At 49.6% G+C, this 18,685-nt stretch overlaps 1 protein-coding gene across 1 annotated transcript in view; it reads right to left on the bottom strand.

The window, feature by feature from the left end:
* PPP1R14C (protein phosphatase 1 regulatory inhibitor subunit 14C) overlaps nt 1-14,807 on the bottom strand; it is a gene marked incomplete at both ends in the record, with an annotated part of 77,098 nt that extends 62,291 nt beyond the window's left edge. The window contains one exon of the mRNA XM_084227781.1: nt 14,511-14,807. Within this exon, the coding sequence (XP_084083907.1) occupies nt 14,511-14,807 (297 nt within the window). The remainder of the gene's footprint in view (nt 1-14,510) is intronic.
* Nucleotides 14,808-18,685: the final 3,878 nt, after the last annotated feature.

Raw genomic sequence — 18,685 nt, 5'->3', positions numbered from 1 at the left:
TGTGGGACCCTCCTCTGGTGGCCGGGGAGCAGCCGGGGATCGAACCGGCGCTGCAGAGGCTGCGGGCAGCTTCGCAACCCAGCGCTCAACCGCTGCGCCACCGGGGAGGCCCAAGAAAAGGTTTTTTTTTTTAAAAGAAATTCTCATCCATGATCTCATCTCGTGTTTCTTTCTATCCCCACTTACCCAGCCAAGTAGGTCCATTCTGCCCCGGGGTTTCATATTAACTGAGCCCACTGGAAAATGCTCATTCATCCCTCTTCACACAGCTGCAAACCCCAGTTCAAATGACACAAACCCCCTCAGAGAAGCCCTTCTTGGTCCCATACCCTGGGGACAGTCCTGACTCTTTATTCCACCAGTCTATTTCTTTCACTTTCCATGAGCTAACATGATCTTGATTTATTCACGTATCTTGGTTATTAGACCACGGGGACTTTGCCTCTCTGATTCACTGCTGTCTCCCTAACATCTGTATTCCCAGACCCTAAAAGTACATCTGGCATATTTGCCCACCTGATTTGATATTTATATCCACAACATGCCTACCTCCGAATGTTCATACCAGGTTATTCGTAATCACCCAAAACTGGAAGCAACCAAGATGTTCTTTGATAGCTGACTAGACAAACAAATGGTGGTATGTTTACACCATGGGATAGTAGTCATCTATAAAATGAAATGAACTACCAAGTCACAAAACCACATAGAGGAATCTTTAATGCATATTCCTAAGTAAAAAAAAGTCATCTGAAAAGGCCACATGATATATAATTCCAATCATATGACATGCAAGAAAAAACAGACAAATCCCATTTAAGGGAGATTCTAAAAAAAATACCTACACAGGAATGTAAGGAAACAAGAGAACTAAATGTATCACGGCATCCTGGGTAGAAGCCTGAAACAGAAAAAGGAACCTGGGGAAAGAACTAGGAAGCTGAGTAAAGCGTGCATTTTGGCGCATGATAATGCAGCAACACGATCTCATTCATGGTAACAAACGCACCATCCTCGCAGAAGCCGTTACTAACAGGCGACACTGCTTGAGGCGTGTATGGGGACGCCATGCTACCATAGTTTTCCCGTAAATCTAAAACCATCTAAAAATCGATTGTATTTATTATTTTTTAAGTATGCCTGGCAGAAGGTGGGTGAAAGCCTGCCCTGGTGGGTGAGCACTGGAGGATGCAAGGCACGCTGGCTGGGGAGGACGGACAGACACTGGGACGGCTGGCGGTGACGGGTGAGGTGGGTGTGGAAAGCAGGGCAAATACTGCGGCGGGCACGTGGGGCAGGGGTGGGGTGGGCGCTGGGCTCTCAGCTACACAGAGGCCATGAGCCCTGTAGGTGGAGAGGAGAGACAAGTGACACAGCCGAAGGAAGCAGAAGGTGACAAAATAGGACAGAGGACAGATAAGCTCTCTGTTAAATTTGGCCAAAGAGAACAAAAGGAGCAAGTGAGTTTTGTGTCCTAGAACTTCGCTGAGGTATGACTCGCAAACTGTAAGCGACAGCTCTTGAGATGACCCTCTGTCTTCGGGGGATGAAGAAAGTCCCTGCTTAGGCAGGGGAGGGGCTGGGCTCCCGAGCCATGGTCCAAGGCCACGTGGTTGCCTTCCCGGACTTTCCACCTGCCGGGTGGGGAGCAGCTTCATCCTCACTGGAGAGTCTTCTCAGGCAAAAAGATAAAGACACCCTCACTTCCAAAAGTGTTATTTACCCTGCTTATTCTGCAAATACAAAGAACCTAGTACGAAAAAAACATTTGGGCTTATTTTTTTCTTTAATTATTTGTAATTAAAAACAAAAATCGCCTGACTGCTTCCAAAAGAAGAGAAGGCAGGGCCTCGCTGGTGGTGCAGGGGTTAAAGACAGCACTACCAAGCTACGCAGCCACTACAGTACGAGTTCGATCCCCAGTGTGCCAGGGAGCTACCCACATGGCACAGCAGACCTCTCCTGTCTCCCCGCTGCTCCCCTCAGCAGTGTATTTCAGTAGATCCACCTGTTCTGCTCCCCACTCTGTCTCTGGTGAATCCTCTCACCCCCTGTACCTCTGGTCTGCACCCCAGCTCTTGTATGCATAAATAACTCTTTTAAAAAAATAGAAGAGAAGGCAAAGCAGCACAAAAACTGCCCTCACTTTGCCACGCCCTGTGATGGTGTAATGGGCAGAAGGTGGGTCAGTACAGAGCAAGCGATAGCCGGTGGTGACAGAAAGAGAGGGACACCCGTGCCCACCTTCCTTTAAGCACAGCTTTACAGTTCTCCATAAAAAGGAACACGTGCTCACTGTATGAAGCATAAAATAAAAATTATCCATGACAAACTAACAGAGCACTGTTAATATTTATGATATGTTAATATGTATGATCTATGCCTTTGCAGAATTTCTCTAGGGCCATAGGAAAGCTATCCCGTGCAAGATTTTTATCCCGAATGCATGTTATCTATTATCACTTTACTCAAATGTGATAGAGGTCACATTCCAGGAAGGTAATTCTCTTGAAGCAACCCAACAAGAAGATTTTTCATTCTGACTTACTGACTAGATCATTCTCTATTCATAAAACCTGGTGTGTGACCAGCATTTTCAATCAAGGCCCCAGCCCCATCAAAACAAGTCCAGTATTGTAAGTTCCAAAGCCTCTGCTCTCTTTTTGGTCAAAGAACATACCTTTACTTTGAATATAGGTATTTAAAACAGAATTAATTATGGCAAAAGCATCACAGATGTTGCTAACGGTGCCTTCATAAGTATCCTGGGCATTTCTTAGGATATTTTTTAACATTATTAATCCTTAAAGCACCCCTGGGAGGTTATCACATTAAAAGAGGGCAATTAACAGAAGCCAAGGACAATGACTCATAATACCACCCCGTGAATAAAGTCAAGTGGGGGCAGCTGCTTCACCTCTGGGCACACTAAGCTCAGCCCACCCAGGGAGGAGGGAGCTCGGTCTTCAATGCAGACACCGGGCCCAGGCACAAAGGAGTCTGAGGCAGAAATCAAGAGAGCTCTGAAGTGAACCCTTCGACCGCTAACACCAGTATGACATCATAGCTGAGAACTTTTCAATTTGTTTTGATTTCATGATGCAGAGTCAGAGGGAGGTAGAGACAGTCAGGCGCTTGAATTCCTTCAAGGAAGGCAAGGTTGACACCCATGCCCACCCAGCCTGCCCAGAGCCCTCACCCAGGAGGCAGGGTGGGCCAGTGCCCTGGTGCTCATGGCTGGCTGGAGAGCTGCATGTCATGGCACTGAATGTTTTACATGTTATCTGCATCTCGTTCTTTGTCCTTCTTCGGAGTTTAAAATCATCCTGTGCAAGGCAATGTATAGAAAGGCATCAATAAGTCAACGAGTTCCTCATTCTCTCCTTTAGAGTAATGAGTTAAGTCAACACTGGGATCTTTCACTTATTAAACGCAGCCGCCTGTGCCTGTCTGAAGGTTAATGTGGGACTATCCCGGAGGTCTGACGCATGGCTGCCAAGCAAATGCTTTCAGTCTCAGGCTAGTTTAGATGATGTCTGTCTGTTGACCTACATATACACATTTTCATTATCTAAACATCCATCCATATAAACTGCTTCTAATACAAGATTACTAAATGCTGAACCATCTGGGATTTCATGAGGAAATGGAATATTTTAGTTTAACAAAGACACTTGTCTACCAGAGATAGTACATGTTATTCTTTGAGTTGTAATATTTGTAGGGTGTTTTTCACTAGAGCAAGCAGAATCATGTTTTCCCACCAAATCAATGACTCATTTTCTTTTAACTTGTCCCAGAGCTGCCACACCCCATCACAAACAGGAGAAAAACCTGTCGACTTGTTAGAATTATTAGGTAGAGTATCAGCAAAACTAAGTAGAAAGGGCATGAAAGCCGAACATTCCCTATTTGGCTTGAAACAGCAGAAATCAATGAAGAAGCTATGTCAGCTGCACCACTGATATATGAAACAAAAGATATTGACACACAATTGATTATAGCCGCTCAAGACAAAAACAGCCTTTAGCAGAAGCTAGGGATGCTATTAAGAGTTTTTCACATTTTATTTAGAAGCAGCATTATTTCTTGCCTTCTATCATGTGCTTTCAAACATGTAGGATAAAGTCCCTACTCTGTACCCTATGGTTGATTTAAAGCAAGTTTCTAACTTTAAACCTCAAAAATTCCATCTAGGTAGATCGATAGAGAGACTTAAGGCCCCAGTATTATTAACTGTGCCTTCCAATCAATCAAAGAAATAAGTAGCACACTCCCTGGGATGTACCCTGGAGAACTAGGAGATTTGAATTTTTCTAAAATATATCTGTAAATGAATCCTGTAAATGACTCACCAAAGAAATAACCTAATCCTACTCATCGAAGATGAAGCACATTTGAAAATGTTATCAAATACATGAGGCAGAAACGGCTGGCGAGTGTATTCGTCAGACACATTAGAATACAGGGAAAGAGCCGGGGGTGAAAGGCAAACTCAGGGTCAGGCTCCCAAGTCTGAATCTTCTTCTTACTGACAATATAAACTGCGCAATGATATCAAGCCCCAGTGGGTCTCACTTCTTCACTTTAAAAACAGGATCGCTACTTCCACACAGAGCTCTTGTGGGGGTTGAATGGGATCATTTGCTGGTGCTTTTTGGATCCCATCATCAAACAAAAGCAACAAATAGTATTAAAAGCAATAAATTCTGCTTCCCACTTCCTACCAGCACCATCTGTAAAAAAACCTTAATTTCTTTTTTCTACTCTGTCATGTTCGTTATAAAGCTAACTATAAAGGGACATTCCAGGAATAAAGTCCCCAGTGAATGTTTGTTTAGCGCAGATGCTGTCAGTCTCTTACTTAGGCTAATTTGTACCCTTCGCCTCTTAAAAATTTGTATTTTCTAAAGCTGCTGCGATTTTCTCTCAGATGCTATTTTATATCTCAACACAAACCTTCTTCAAATTAAAATAATAACACCATTACTTAATGACGAGCTGCCAAGATAAAGGACAAATAATAAGAGGAAGGCCTCCCCAGCAGCCAATATTACAAATTACATGTCTAACGGTTTTAAGTCAACTGTGCCAGCTCTTCTTAAAGGTTAACCCAATTAAACGCCTAAATAAATAAGGCAGACAGGGTAGCTGTGAATATCTGTACTGTCAGATTTCAAATTTAACTTGAGAGTCCAGAGTGGGCAGGAAAGAACTGGAAAGGGAGAGAAGGTTTGAAAAACAAAGTTTTCTCAACTTGATCCTCCCAATCTGAGTCACACCAGACCAAGGTTATGCCAAGAGAAAGGTGGGCACTCTCGCCCTTTAGCTACAGGAACCCCCTACGTACATTAGATGGAGAAACAGTGCAGTCCTTGTCTCAGGTCTGCCCTGGGAGACCCTCGGGTCTGCCCTGTATTTCTGCTTTCAACATCACCCTCCTTGGTAAATCTCACTTTTGCCAATGCACCGCCAGCTTTATCATAAAATCTCCAAAGGGTAGTGCTTGAGAGCGCTAAACCACCCTCACTTTCTTCAGACGAGGAAAGGAAGCTTGGAAACACGTCTGTCACCCATGTGACTCGCCAGGGTCCTCTGGCTGGTAAGCAGCACCCGCTAGAACAGCTTCTCCAGCCAGGGTCCTTCCCAAGACACTGAAAATAATCAAGATGTTCTGATTTCCCAGATGCTAGCCAGGTCCTGGTGTCCACGGATAACACGGCCTACCCTGGGTTATTGACTCCCCAAGTTCAACTCTTAAGAGATTGCTTTCTCGCATCGCAGACTTTACTCCGTATTGAGATGAAAGCTAACTCAGGGTTTTTGTCATTACATGGTAACGCCAAGTACTTTAGCCCTCCCTTTCCTGATGACAGGCTTGGAGCAGAGGAAGAAGGATCTACCTCCCTGCAGAAAGGGTGTAATAACTACACCCGGGACACCCTCAGAGGCCTTTCAACCAGAAGGACCCCTCCGCCCCCCCCAGGGGAAAGGGAGCCTGCACTTTTCCACTCTTTCTCGTAAAGGTCAAAAAGGATGAAGGTTTCTTATTCCCCTTTCTTCACTTATGGAAATGTCTTTTGATTGAATGATTGAATGAACGGAGGGATGGACGGACTGGACGGATGAACGCTCCCGCCCTCCAGTTACTTCTGCAGTTTGCCTTCACGATTCTTTCAAAAAGAAAAGGCCCTCTTTGATCACTTTTCCCTCAACCATAAAGTGAGGCTTTAGAGACTAATCCACTCTCTGGTCACTCCCTTCTCCTCGGCTGTCATGCTGGGGAACAGATTTCTCAAATGCCAGTGCTGACTAAGAAAAACCTGGTGAGAAGTGATTGGCCCGAACATCTCGGCAGAGGCAGGAATCCAAGCTTTCGCTCCTTGTTCCATCAAGACTTGTGTGAGCCTGTCGCCCCGGATCGTATCTGCTGATAGAAACACTCCCTGGCCCGGCCCAGCCAGCATTTCCACTCCCCGAGAAATGAACAGTCACTGTGCGGAGAACATGGTGCTCCTGCAGACGCTGCAAAGTTACAACTATGGAGAAGAATGGCCACCGCCTGTGGTCACTTCCTCTGAGGACTTCCAGCCCCTCCGCACCACCGCTCCCTGCAAGTTCACAGGTTCAAGGCAGCACCTAGAGCTGCGTCACCATGAAGAGCTGAAACTTCAGGTCAGCCATGAAAGACACAGGCAGGGCCAAACCGCGGTGATGGGACTGACGTGGGGCATGTTTCTGAAACACACAAACCAGAAAAACGCGACTCCGTGCCCTTGAGAGCCAGATTTTTGTCTCTCACTTGACAGTCAGCCACGGGACACACCTGAGCTCAGTGCAAGAGGCATTTGGGCTGCTGGGGCCACAAGATTCTGCCCTGGCGAAGCTGCAGCTCAGGTGCAGACAGGAGACAGCAGAGTGCTGAGAAAGGAGTGAGCACTGTCAGCAAAGGCGGGTCAGCCAGCCTGCTGTGAGGAGCCTATCACGGAGACTTCCTGGAGGAGGGTCCGCAGGGCCAGCCCAAAGAACAGGTAAGGGGTAGACAGGCCAGGTGGAGGAGGGAGAGATGATTGTGGCAGAGGAAGAGGTCATGCAAAGGGGTTCCTGCTGCCCCATATTAGGATCTCCGTGTATAACAGAAGAAGTAGGGGTGGGGACAGAGGCTGGGACAAAACTAGAGAGGTGAGCAGGGCAAACCTACAGCCCTTGCCATGGGCTAAGAGCTCAAACCTTATCCTAAAGGCTGTGGGGAATGCAAGATCCACTCTGGATTTTCAAGACACCTGGCAAGGACTCAGAGAAGGAGACCCCAGCCAGAACCAGACAGTCTGCTCCAGACTCACCATTTCAGCGTGATGTGGCCCCTGATGAGGGCCTGTTGCTCAAGCGCCCAGTACCTCAGCTTCCTCACCTCCTTGCAGAGCTAAGTAATCCCTCTGAGGAATAAATGAGGGCTCGTGAATGATGGGCTATGCCGTAAGGGCTCAACCAACGTAGCTGCCGGCACCACTGAGAGCATCGTGGCTACGTGATTCTGGCGTCAGCATGGCCTTGGGCAAAGACAAGGAGCGACTTCTCTGATCTCGGTGCCTTCCTCTATTAAATGAAGACAGAACCACCCACGGCATAAAGCTCTTGTGAGTATTAATTGTAGGAGGAAAAAAAATGGATAAATCACCTGGCCCTCAGTGAGAGCTAAGTTCGTGGCAGAAATCAGAGCAATAATAGCAGCAGTAGCGAAGGGCCAGCGGCGGCAAGATGCCAGAGCTAGCACTGGCAGTGGTTTGAAGGAAGTGACACTGAAGTGAGATGCGTCCCTCCCCACCCCCACCAAGCTGGCCTAAAGCAGGGGCAGTGAGAAGCCAGGGAGTCAGATCCCAGGAGCGTCCATCCAAAGGACTTGAGCTCAGGACACGTGTGGAGAGCGTGCCTGCCACTGTCTGGGGGAACCAAGGAAGAGGAGTAGGTGTGCAGAGGAAGATAAGAAACTCATTTACAGACATGCTGAGTCTGAGGTTCCCATGGGACAGCCACGTGGCATTGTCCATCTCAAACCCCTGTGTCTGGTGCTCAGAAAACAGGTCTGGGCTAGAAGGACAGATTTAAGAGTTGGCAACATATGGACGTAACTGAGGTCACAAGCAGGTTCTTAATGCCCAGAAAGAGCAAGAAGGAGTGAAAAAATACAGCACAGGGGCCCAGGACAGACCCTGTGCAGCACTGAAGAGGCAGGAAGGTGAGGAAAATCCAGAAGGGAGAGAGGAGGGAGCTAGAGAGTGGGGTGAGGCGGGAGAGAGGGGCTTCAGGCGGGGAGAGTAAGGACACCTGGTGTTGCAGAAGGCCCAGTAAAATAAAGCCCAAATAAGTCCATGGGATTGAGAAACAAGGTCCTCAGGGAAGTGGGGCCCCAACTTCAGACAGGGGTGAATATGCAGTGTGTGTTGCAGGTAGAGAAGGATCTGGAAAAATAGATGGTAGAGGGAGGTGGCAGCAAGAGGGGATGCGGGATTAGAATTCATCTCGTGCATGTGCCGGGGAGCAAGTGCCGGTGGGAAGGCAGAGGTGGAAATGCAACCAGGAAGGAGGCACCAGGAAAGGAGGTGCCCTGAAGAGCTGCAGGGTTGGTTGGAGCAGGAGGAGGTGCAAGAACACCAGGCAGGGGAAGCAGCAGAGAGAGCAGGTCAGGCACCTTGAAGAGACGGGTGAAGGTTTCCAGCAGCCAAGTGCAAAAACCAATAGATGAGCAAGGAAAGCACAAACTGACACCCTGCGGAGTGCACACAGCACACACAGACAACAATCCAGCTTCTCCCTGCCCTCCACCCGGAAAGAGACCGCTGCTTTGTGGAGAACTGTGAGCTGGCCAAGGTAGGCCATACACAGTCAGGTTGTTACAAAGTTGGGGGACACAGAGGACACCCGGAGCAAACCTGCATCAGAAAGCAGCATGGCAGGGACAGGACAGCCTGGGCTAAAAAATGAGCTGCCACTATTATCTTTAAATTCCTGCTTAGAGCGCTTCAGTCCATAAAGGTTGGTGTCTTTTTCCAACAACTTTGCATACAAAATAATAATGATGCAAGACAATGATTCAGGTTATGATATCAAAACCAGAGAGCATGTCTGCCCTAATCATGACTAAGACAAAGAAATGCCACCTACTAATTGGATACAAAGCCTCCCTGGCTTTTTGAGGTTTTCTGAAGATGGACCTTTTTTCATTCACTCAAACCAGTGCTTAATGGTTGAAGACTGTACTGAGCATGCAAGGAAGTCTACGAGGAGACTCCACTGGGATTTACAGAGTGAGGTTCTAGGAAAAGGGGGAATAATACAGAGACCACGTGCCCGTGATCGTCTAAGCACACACCAACAATCTCTGGCCCACACAGCCTCTGACCCACACAGCCTTCTCCAGATTCTCACACCCGACAGGTAAGTGAAGACTGTTCTTCCCCGTCTGCCCTCCCCCATGCCATGGATAACAACCAACAGTCAGTGGAAGTTTATGGTTCAAACTACAACACTGACTACACCAACCATGGCCCAGCCACCACATATGCTCAGTCTTGCCCATGCATTCCCATAGCCCCCTGCAAAGGGGTCAGAGGGTTCCCTTAAACATGGTGCTGGGGAGGGCAGAGGCGCTGAGAAGTTAAGGCAATTGCCTAATCTCTGACGATTATTAAATGCTGGGGGCCTGATGAAACTCCAGGCTCATCTCCCTTCAAAGCCTTTACTCCCACACCACATTGCCCTAAGAGAACCATTGTTCCAAAGGGAAGTATGTTCAGTACAGTTTTCTTTCCATCCTTTGACAATGTAGAATTCTTTTATTCCTAGGTTTTAAACATGTTAGATTTAATCCATAGTATTTTTTGGATTGAGTTTACAGGATTTCTTTTAAAGCAGTTTTGTTTAGACCCCTCTTCATTGTCAAGTAACTACACAAATGGAGATTCACCAAAGATTCCACCAGCCAGCAGCAGTTTCTCCCTGCCAGCTGAGATGCTGACAAAGCAGCAAAGCAGGCTAATCTGATGTGTAGATGGGGGATCCAGAACTTACAACAAGAAGCCTGATCCAGGGGGAAGGACAAACCCACTGAAGGTGGTGACCCCCCACTTGCAATCCCAGTCAACGTGCAAGTTACAACAGCCACATCCAGAGAGCAGGCAGTATGTGATACAGGGGTTCACAGAAGATTCCTGACTCCATTCTACCTCTGGAAGCAGTTCGGAAGAGCGGTGAAGAGGCCCCTGACACAGCCCTGCCCTGCCAAGTCCCAGTTGGGCCCTAGTTTCCCACTTGGGCAACTTCTTGATTTCTCAGCTCCGCATCCATCAGATGGGACATCAGAGGTTGTTGCTAGGATCACACCCCACACATAGAAAGCACTTGATAAGTGCCAAGTTCTACTACCGATGTTTAGATTTCTCCTTTTCTGGAGTAGTATATTTTGTAACCGTAGGTCATAATCCCAAAATGTGGTATAAAATCCCTTTAGATGATCACAATCAGCAATTTTGGAGAAATTAACCACAGAATATTATATTAAAACATTAAGGGTATAGACTTCATACTCCTTTGTGATTTATTTTCTTTAGAGTCCATACCAACGATCAGTGGTGCGCTGGGAAGCTGTCTTCATATCCACTGGGTCTGTGATGGATCAGGCCGCGATCAAACATACTCCTTTCCATGAGTCGCCATCAAAAAACTTTGGAAAACACTGATTTACATACAGAATGACAATGGTCAGGACTTAAGGAGGATGAAAACGTTTTACTGGCCAGAAACCACTAATTTAGATTCAGAGAAAAGGGCAGGTCCTCAGAATGACAGCCAGGGAAAGCCAGCAAGTGCCCGCCGTGCCCAAGTCTGTTTATGGTGAAGCTGCTACAGGTGTTTCAACAATCTGAGCTGAACAATCAAGTTGTTAACCAGGTTCTTATTTCCAACACAAATCAAACTGTAAAATGAGAAGTACAGATGTTATCTCGATACTGGGCAAGATGTGGAAAATTGATATGACTTACCCAGTAAGTCACCTTGCAGTACATGCCAAGGCAGACCTTGTGCCAGGTTTCAAATGCTTTAAAAACTATCGGGATTTGGCAGAGATCTGAAAAAAAAATTCTTGGAAATGTGATAGCTTGAAACAGAAATCCTTAAAAGTAGATGTAGATTTAACTTAACATTCCCATTTTAACTAAACTCCGAGCTGAAAACTTAACTACCAGAACAAGGTGAAATGGAAAATAACTATAAACATCATTAATCACTGCAGAATTTATAAAAAATATGTAACTATGTATCCAAAAAGCTGTAAGATGCTGTGTTTAATGCCACCACCCTCCTACGGGGTAAGAGTCCTTGAAGCCCAAGCCTGCCACATCCGTCTCCCCACACAGTTCCTGCCACCAAGTGCACCTATATCCAGAACTGGGGTCCCTCTGCCTGGTTGTAGCCACTAGGCTACACTCTAGGTCCCCAAAAGTCCCTGGTCAAAATACCAAGCCACATCTAGGGCATTATCAGATCCGTTCTCCCAAGGCTGGGGGCGTGGGGACATCGCCAATAGTGCCAGCCAAAGTGGTGTGGCAGAGGGTGTGGACAGAGATCGGTCATGCAAGTGGACACTGCACTCCTCACCAGGTGGGACTATATGGGCGGGAAGCAAAGGGAAAGGGATCCTAGGTGGGGGGCAGTTTCTCCAGCCATCTTACACCTCTGAGCTCTGGGAAGTCTGAAAATTCAAATTTCAACTCTTAGGAAGATATTGCTGTCCAGGTAGGCAGGTAGAACAAATTGCACATAAATGTTTCATTAGCCTAGTTTGTCACTTCTAAATATTTTGACATCTGCTATATGGCCCTCCATTTGTTCTCCTGCCTGGACCGTGCAAAGTTACAGGCAGGTGTGCTGGCTAAAAGTGGTGTGAGCGCCGCACCACCAGAGTTCCTGACTCCACACCCACCCTTACCATTCACCAGCTACATGCGCTAGGAAACGTCTCTTAATCGTTCTGTGTCTCGGTTCCCACATCTGCAAATCAGAAAAAATAGCACCCTCGTGATAGGGCTGTGGTAAAGACTGAACAAATGGGTGTCTAAACCGCACCTGGTCCCTCACAAGCACTCCACAAATGTTGTCTTATGATACTCTCCACGCAAAAAGGAACAACCACTGCAAACTCTAGATAAGACCACAGTCAGGAAGTTATTCTGTTTCTTCTTTCCACTCCTTTCTAATTTCAAGTACCATGCTTCTTGCTGCTTCAAGAGATCATGATTTCTACTCCAAAACGCACAAGTCCCCTAACTGCAGACCTGCCTGATGCAACTTCTTCTGAAATTAAATATGTATTCGCGCGAGTTTGAAGTCTGGCAAATTGGTTTTCTGTGTCATTTTATACAACAAACATTTGAAAACATGACCAATTTTGAGTGTGAAAAGAACAGTCCTGAACCTCCATGTTCATGAGATTCAGAGCTTAGACGCCTGGCTAGATCCTACTGGAATCCCAAGCCAGATGCTGAAATAGTTGAGGCAATCAGCAAGGGAAGCAGACAAGACAAGAGGTCTAAGCTAAAAATAGAGGCCTACCAGTGGAGACGAAGATGAAAGAAGACAGTCTTTACGGCACCCGGGATTCGCCCCCAGGTCTTTTATTGTTAATGCACAGTCATTACAAACTGTCAACAACCTTCCTGCTGGTTTTTATTCCATCAGCCTAAATCAACAACAAAAAACTTGAAGAAAAATACTTGCCATATTTTAATGGCATGTGGCAACATACAGCATCTTGGAACATTTCACCACAAAACCTCTCCAATCTCCAGCTAGTTGCTAGACTCGAAGGTGAGGAGGGCGAGGAAAGATTCAAGGTCACAATTACCCTTTAATGTGTACTTAACCTACATGTTGAATACAGTGAACATTCAATCCTCCTTTTCCCCCTAATTATTGTGAAGAATGTTCAAAACACATGATTTGCCAACCCTTGTAGGGGCTGGACCTCTTTCCAGCTTCCTAAGGACACCTAATTAGTCTCCCATAAAAGAGCACTGCTGAAGGACGGTTCATTTCAACAACAGTTTTTCTATTAACTCCAATCTTCTTCAAATCTAAAATGGAGTATAAAGCCCAGAATGAAATAAATGAAAATTTATTGAATTCTCAAGGCAAGACTGAACACATTCACCCACGCAACAGTAAACCCACCTAAATCAAATCTAGTCTTTCTTGAAAGAGTTTTACCAACTTCCTATAAAAATATCCCATGAACACTTCCTATTTCGACCAGTTTTTATTTATGCAATTAAAGTGGCTTTTTACAAGAGCTGGGTTGGAGAAGCCATATATTTTTACAAGCCCATTAGTCATACAGTCAAGCTTCATTATATCCTGATCATTCATCATTAGTCCCTAATGAGAATGCTGTTTCCTTGCGCAATGAGAATGTTCAGGAAAATATGTATCCACAATAGACCATCCAATGTGTGAAATACAGAATATCCCCAAGCCAGTGGAAAAGCCGGGGAGTTCATCTGGCTTTCATTTCTGCTGAAGAACAGCGCAGTGGTGGGGACACAACCCCAGCTCAACTTAGAAGCCACGTCCTTCATTATTAATCCTCTTCCTCCCTCGCCCCTTCCAAGCTCCAGTCCCCCAGAGAAGGGCGCTTCTGTGGAGCTGCTGTTATTAGGGGCTCTCCCGGGAGATGATCCTGGCTTCGGTCATTTTCCTCGCATGCTTGCTACGGCTTCTTCCAAACATTTCTCTTACCCCAGAGGCACGCGCGTCCCTGAGACTCGTGTGAGTCTCGGCCCTGAACTGCGGGGAGCCGCGCTCCCGGGCCCTCGCGGGCACCCCGCACCCGCCCGCGGGCCCCCCACCCTCCACCCGGGCGCCCTCCAGGCTGCCCAAGGCTTTCCCTCTGCGCGCACCTAGGGGAGTCGCCGGGCTGGGCCAGGAAAGAGGAACGCGGCTTCCACAAAGCCCACGTTTGCAGCTTTGGGGAGGCAAAGCGAATTATGGGGGCGCGCACTGGGGCTGGCCGGAAAAGAGAAAACATTCAGCTCAGGTTCTGATGCATATTTTCAGGAACTGGGGGGGGCCTCTTGAGATCCCCAGAACCCCTCCTCTCCTAGGCTTCGCGGCTTGCAGGTCTCTCCCCAGCTCCCCCTCCACGGCCCTCGGGCTGCCGGGACCCCCGAGGCGCTGCCAGGTGAGGCGCCAACACGCGCCCGGGGCCCCGAGAAAAGGCAACGCGCTCAGCCAGACGCAGCCCTCCCCGCGACATCACCGCGGTTCTCCGGGAACCTGTCGGCGGAACCCACCGAGGGGCGCCCCCATCCCGAGCCCAGCGCCTGGCGAGGGAACGCGCCGCGCCAAGCTCCCCGCGCCTCGGGGCCGGGGCAGGGCGCCCGGGAGCCGGAGCCCGGAGGATGCCCGCGGGCACGGAGGACGGGGAGGCCCGCGACCCTCCCGGCCCGGCCGGGTACCTCGCAGCCGTAGAGCCGCCCCAGCTGCTCCACGATCCACTCCTCCAGCACCAGCCGCTTGCGCAGCTCCTTGCGGTCGTATTTCACCGTCACTTTTCCCTGCTGGTGGCGCCGCTGCTGCTGGACCTGCCCGGCCGCCGCCGAGGCCGCGGGCGCCGGGTCCTCCCGGGAGGCGCCGGGGCCGCCGCCGGAGCTCGGGCTCCCGCCCGCGCCGCCCCGGGGGCTCTGGAAGAAAACCCGCGCGCCGCCCCCGCCGGCCCCGCCGGCCGCCTCGCTGCTGCCCGTGGCCACCGACATGTCCCCGCGGGCCCGAGCGCGGCGGGAGGAGCGCGGCCGAGCGCCCCGCGCCGCTACCACCCCCGGCCCGGCCGCGGCATGCGAGGCTCGGGCACCTGCTCCGGCTGCGCTCGCACGGCCGCTCCGCGGGGCCCGGAGGCGCGGCGACCCCGGCAGGGCGCGCGGCCGCGGCGGGCGGGAGGAGCCAGGGGCGGGCCCGAGCCTTAAAGACGCCGCCGAGGACCCTCGGGTCCAGCCCCGGGAGGCGGAACCGCCGCGCAGGCGGGTCGCCCGGGCGCGGGAGGGGCGCGCGGAGGCGGCGTGCGCGGGGTGCGGGCGCCCGGGGGGCCGGCGCGGGGGGACCCTCGCGTGGGGTCGCGTCCTCGCCCAGGGCGGACCAGAGATCGGCTGCTCTCGCGGCGCCCCGGCACCTGAGCCCGCGCCCCGCGCCCCGCAGCCTCGCGCGCTCCGCCGGGCAGGGGCTGCGGGAAGAGCGCGTGGGACGGGGCCGCGCCGCGGGCCCCTCGGGGGCTTTCCTCGCCCGCGCGCCTCCCCCCACCCCATCCCGGCCCCACCCGCCGCCCCAACACTCGTTCCTATTCATGCCCGTCCTCCCTGCATGGAAACGAAAGATCGGGAGATGCTTGTGCTTCAGGCCACCACCGCGCCTGGGGAGGTCCGTCCGGACCAGGGTTCTCGCCTGGGGAACTGCCTCGTCCCGGGCATCTCACACATAAAGGACAGAGGCTCGATCCTCGCTCGGCCGAGGGGCTGGACACGAGCGAACAGCAAACATTTTCCTAAGAGTCGGGCTGCGTCTCGCTGCTGCCGCCGCTGCCAGCCCTGCGCTCCCCGCCCGGCCTCGCCGAGCCGCTTCCAAAACCCCTTTCACCGAGGACAGCAACTGCGCAGACTAACTCTGCTTTAAACACAGCAGGCAGCCAAGCGGGGCTGCGGATGAATGAGCTTATTATAAGGTTAAGGGCAAAGGAATGGGGAGGGAAGCTATAAACAGAGAAGTGCATGTGTTTGCGTGTAAAATTATAGGGAGACATTCACATATTTCTGTTGACTGTAACAATGCATTTCTGTTCAGGCTGCTGAAAGAAACCCCAATGATGCTCAAATAAAGCAAGTGGCTTTTATGAATTATTTAAAAACAGGCTGTTGAAGGTTACTGGTCGTTACTCAACGAAGTTTATCAGAGATAAAATAGATAATCGGGTGGGTTTCCTCTGAGAGGATCTCTGGAGAGTCTGGACCCTCCACTGTGTAAACACAAGGAAAATAAAATGACCTGCACCTTAATCCTGGCCCCTCTGGCCTTGCTCCACAGCGATCAGTTCTGCTTTGCCCAGATTTAGGGTTGCCTTTGTCCCCTCCCTTTGGGGTTTTCCAGCAGAGCCTGAGTAGGGATTTTCCCAAATTGTTCCCTGCCTGAAGTTCATCATCAGGTCAAGTCAGGCAGAAGGGGAGCCAGTGGAATTGTGTGAAATGGGGTGGCTGGTGTGGGCTGGGACCCCTGTCTCAATAGAAGGGGGTCACCCTGAAAGGCCCACGCTCCACTGGAAGAAGCCAGGTGCCTGTGAAAAGCTGGGTTGGAGGTAGCCTGGGTAAAAGAAATGGCAGGCGGTGGGATAAGAGTTGCCCCAAGTCCCGTTTAAACAGGTGGACTAAATCATGGACTGGCTGGCCAGCCCCGTCCCAAGAACTTGGCCTCCCCCTCTGGCCATAAGTTGCCATGCTAGAAAAAAAAATTAGATTCGGACTAATGGTTCATTTCACAATTTCCTCAAGGGAGAAGGTTGACAGGCTGTATGAGAAGTTGGAATGTAACTAACCTGCACATGCCCACAGGTAGCCCAACCCAGAACAATCTATGATGCTGCCCTCCTCTGCCCTGCCCCTTAGACCTGCCCTTTAAATATTTCCTCCTAACTCCCTTCCAGGGGCCAGGCTGGATTCTCCTGGTTCCCTCATACACAAGCTCTAATAAAGCCTTGCCTGGTTCAACTACACCTGGAGCTCTCTGGTAAATTCTTTCTCTAGAGGGCAAAAGACCCACTTAACAAGTTCCCACCCAACACTTCAGGGACAAGATGGACCCACTATGTTTGTCCCTAGAGACTAGTGCCTGCTCTGCACATGACCTCCACCCCAGGTGTTAGGGGGAAATGATGTCTTGAGCTAATCCCATACAGGCTTTGTGGACTCCACCCCCACTCAAGACCAAAGCCATCAAGACATTGGGAAAGACAAATCCCATCACCACCAAAGGGAGGGTGGCTGGGACCTGAGGGTGGAGTTGGGCAGCCAGGTTGGATATAAAAACCAAACACATGGGCCTTGGGCTGGCTAGCTGTTGCTCACCTCCTGGCTTCAGGGCTTATGGCTTGCAGCCGGCTCTCAGAGCACCATTTTGGGATTCCTGAACGACGGATCGGGTAGGACTCATTTAAAACTTTGTCTCCCACTTTTCTCCCTGAGCTGTGCATTTCCTCATCTCCCCTTCCCTTGTAAATAAACCTTTTATGAACCTTTTGCGTGTGTCTGCAGTAGAGCATTGATAAGTACTTTTAAGCACGCGGGTGAGGACCCACAGTCAGGCACCCCGTTTTGTATCGGGGTTGCTCTACAACACAGCAGCCTTGGAGAGGGGTGCTATAGATAATTTTAAACTCTGAGCACATGACCGTGAGTGCGAGCACCTCAACAAATGGGTGGGGCTGTGCAGGAAGGAGGAGGAAGGAGCAGAAAGGTCAACGCCAGGCATCAAGAGCATATTCAAGCTACCTACCATCGCCTTTAACCCACTGAGCTCACCAGAATTTCAGTCAAGATAAAACCAGCCAAATAAATTAAGGTGAAACTGTGTAAAATCTCTGCCTCATTCTGGTGTTTGGACTGGCTGTGCCAATTATTTTGAAATTTGTGCATATGATCCAGCCTGTGGCAGAGTGGGGGATTCCAGCTCCTTGCTTGGGGTCAAGTTGTTCCCCAAACATGGGCTGCCAAAAGGGATAGGTACCTGGAAACATCTAAGAAGAAATGTAAGGCTTTAGGTATCTTTAGGAAAATAGCAAGGACTCGGTCTTTCCCCACAGGTAGTTGACCTTCAGATAAGCACTAAGTCACCTTCACTTGCAAATAGGGGTTGAACTAAAGAAAAGTTCTTCTTTCTGTAACAGGGTGGTCCCCAGGAAAGGGGGAGGTTCCCTGCCCCACCCAAGAGAGGGTGGAGCTGAGCAGGAAGAGGAGAAGCTGGAGAAGAGACTGAGGAAGGAAGCAGGATGGAGCCAGGAGACCTGGAGGAGGCGCGTGGAGCCTAGAGACACGTGAAGAAACTGCGCTTGTCTTTTGGTCGTGGACTGGGTGACACAGATGTGGGTGAGACCCGTGGGGAGGTGACCATGGCAGCTTTTATCTTGATGTTGATTTTGCTCTTCTGCTTCCGGGCTTGTCTGGTTGTTTCTGACCCTTTTCTGTGGGTCCCCACAGGAAGATGCTTTAGACTTGTGGCAGGCTTTGGGGCCTTGTTCTGGGCCAATCCCATTTGGATGGACTTTTACCCACGAGGGGACGGATAACTTTGGGTGCTTCATTTAGAAACTAGACTCTTTGCCTTACCTGTATTGTTTCCTAGTTTTATTAAAGTTCCTTCCCATTAAAGTCTCCTATGTTTTGTGTTGATGCGGCGGATGGCAGAACCCATTTAGAATAGGCAGGTTTGCGGGGTTTGGGCTGCCCCTCTCCTTGTCCTATAACATTTCTATAAATCTGCTTCCTCTGCCTAAGACATAATTTACATTTGAAGTGACCTGTATAGCCTGATCTCCTCCCAAATCTCAAACATTCTGAGCTCAATGTTCAAATTTTGACTGACTATAGAAAAACTGGTT

The sequence above is a fragment of the Talpa europaea genome, assembly GCF_964194135.1.
Source record: "Talpa europaea genome assembly, chromosome: 2".
NCBI lineage: Eukaryota > Metazoa > Chordata > Mammalia > Eulipotyphla > Talpidae > Talpa > Talpa europaea.
The sequence above is the reverse complement of the archived record's forward strand: the minus strand, read 5'-3'. Positions and strand labels throughout refer to the sequence as shown.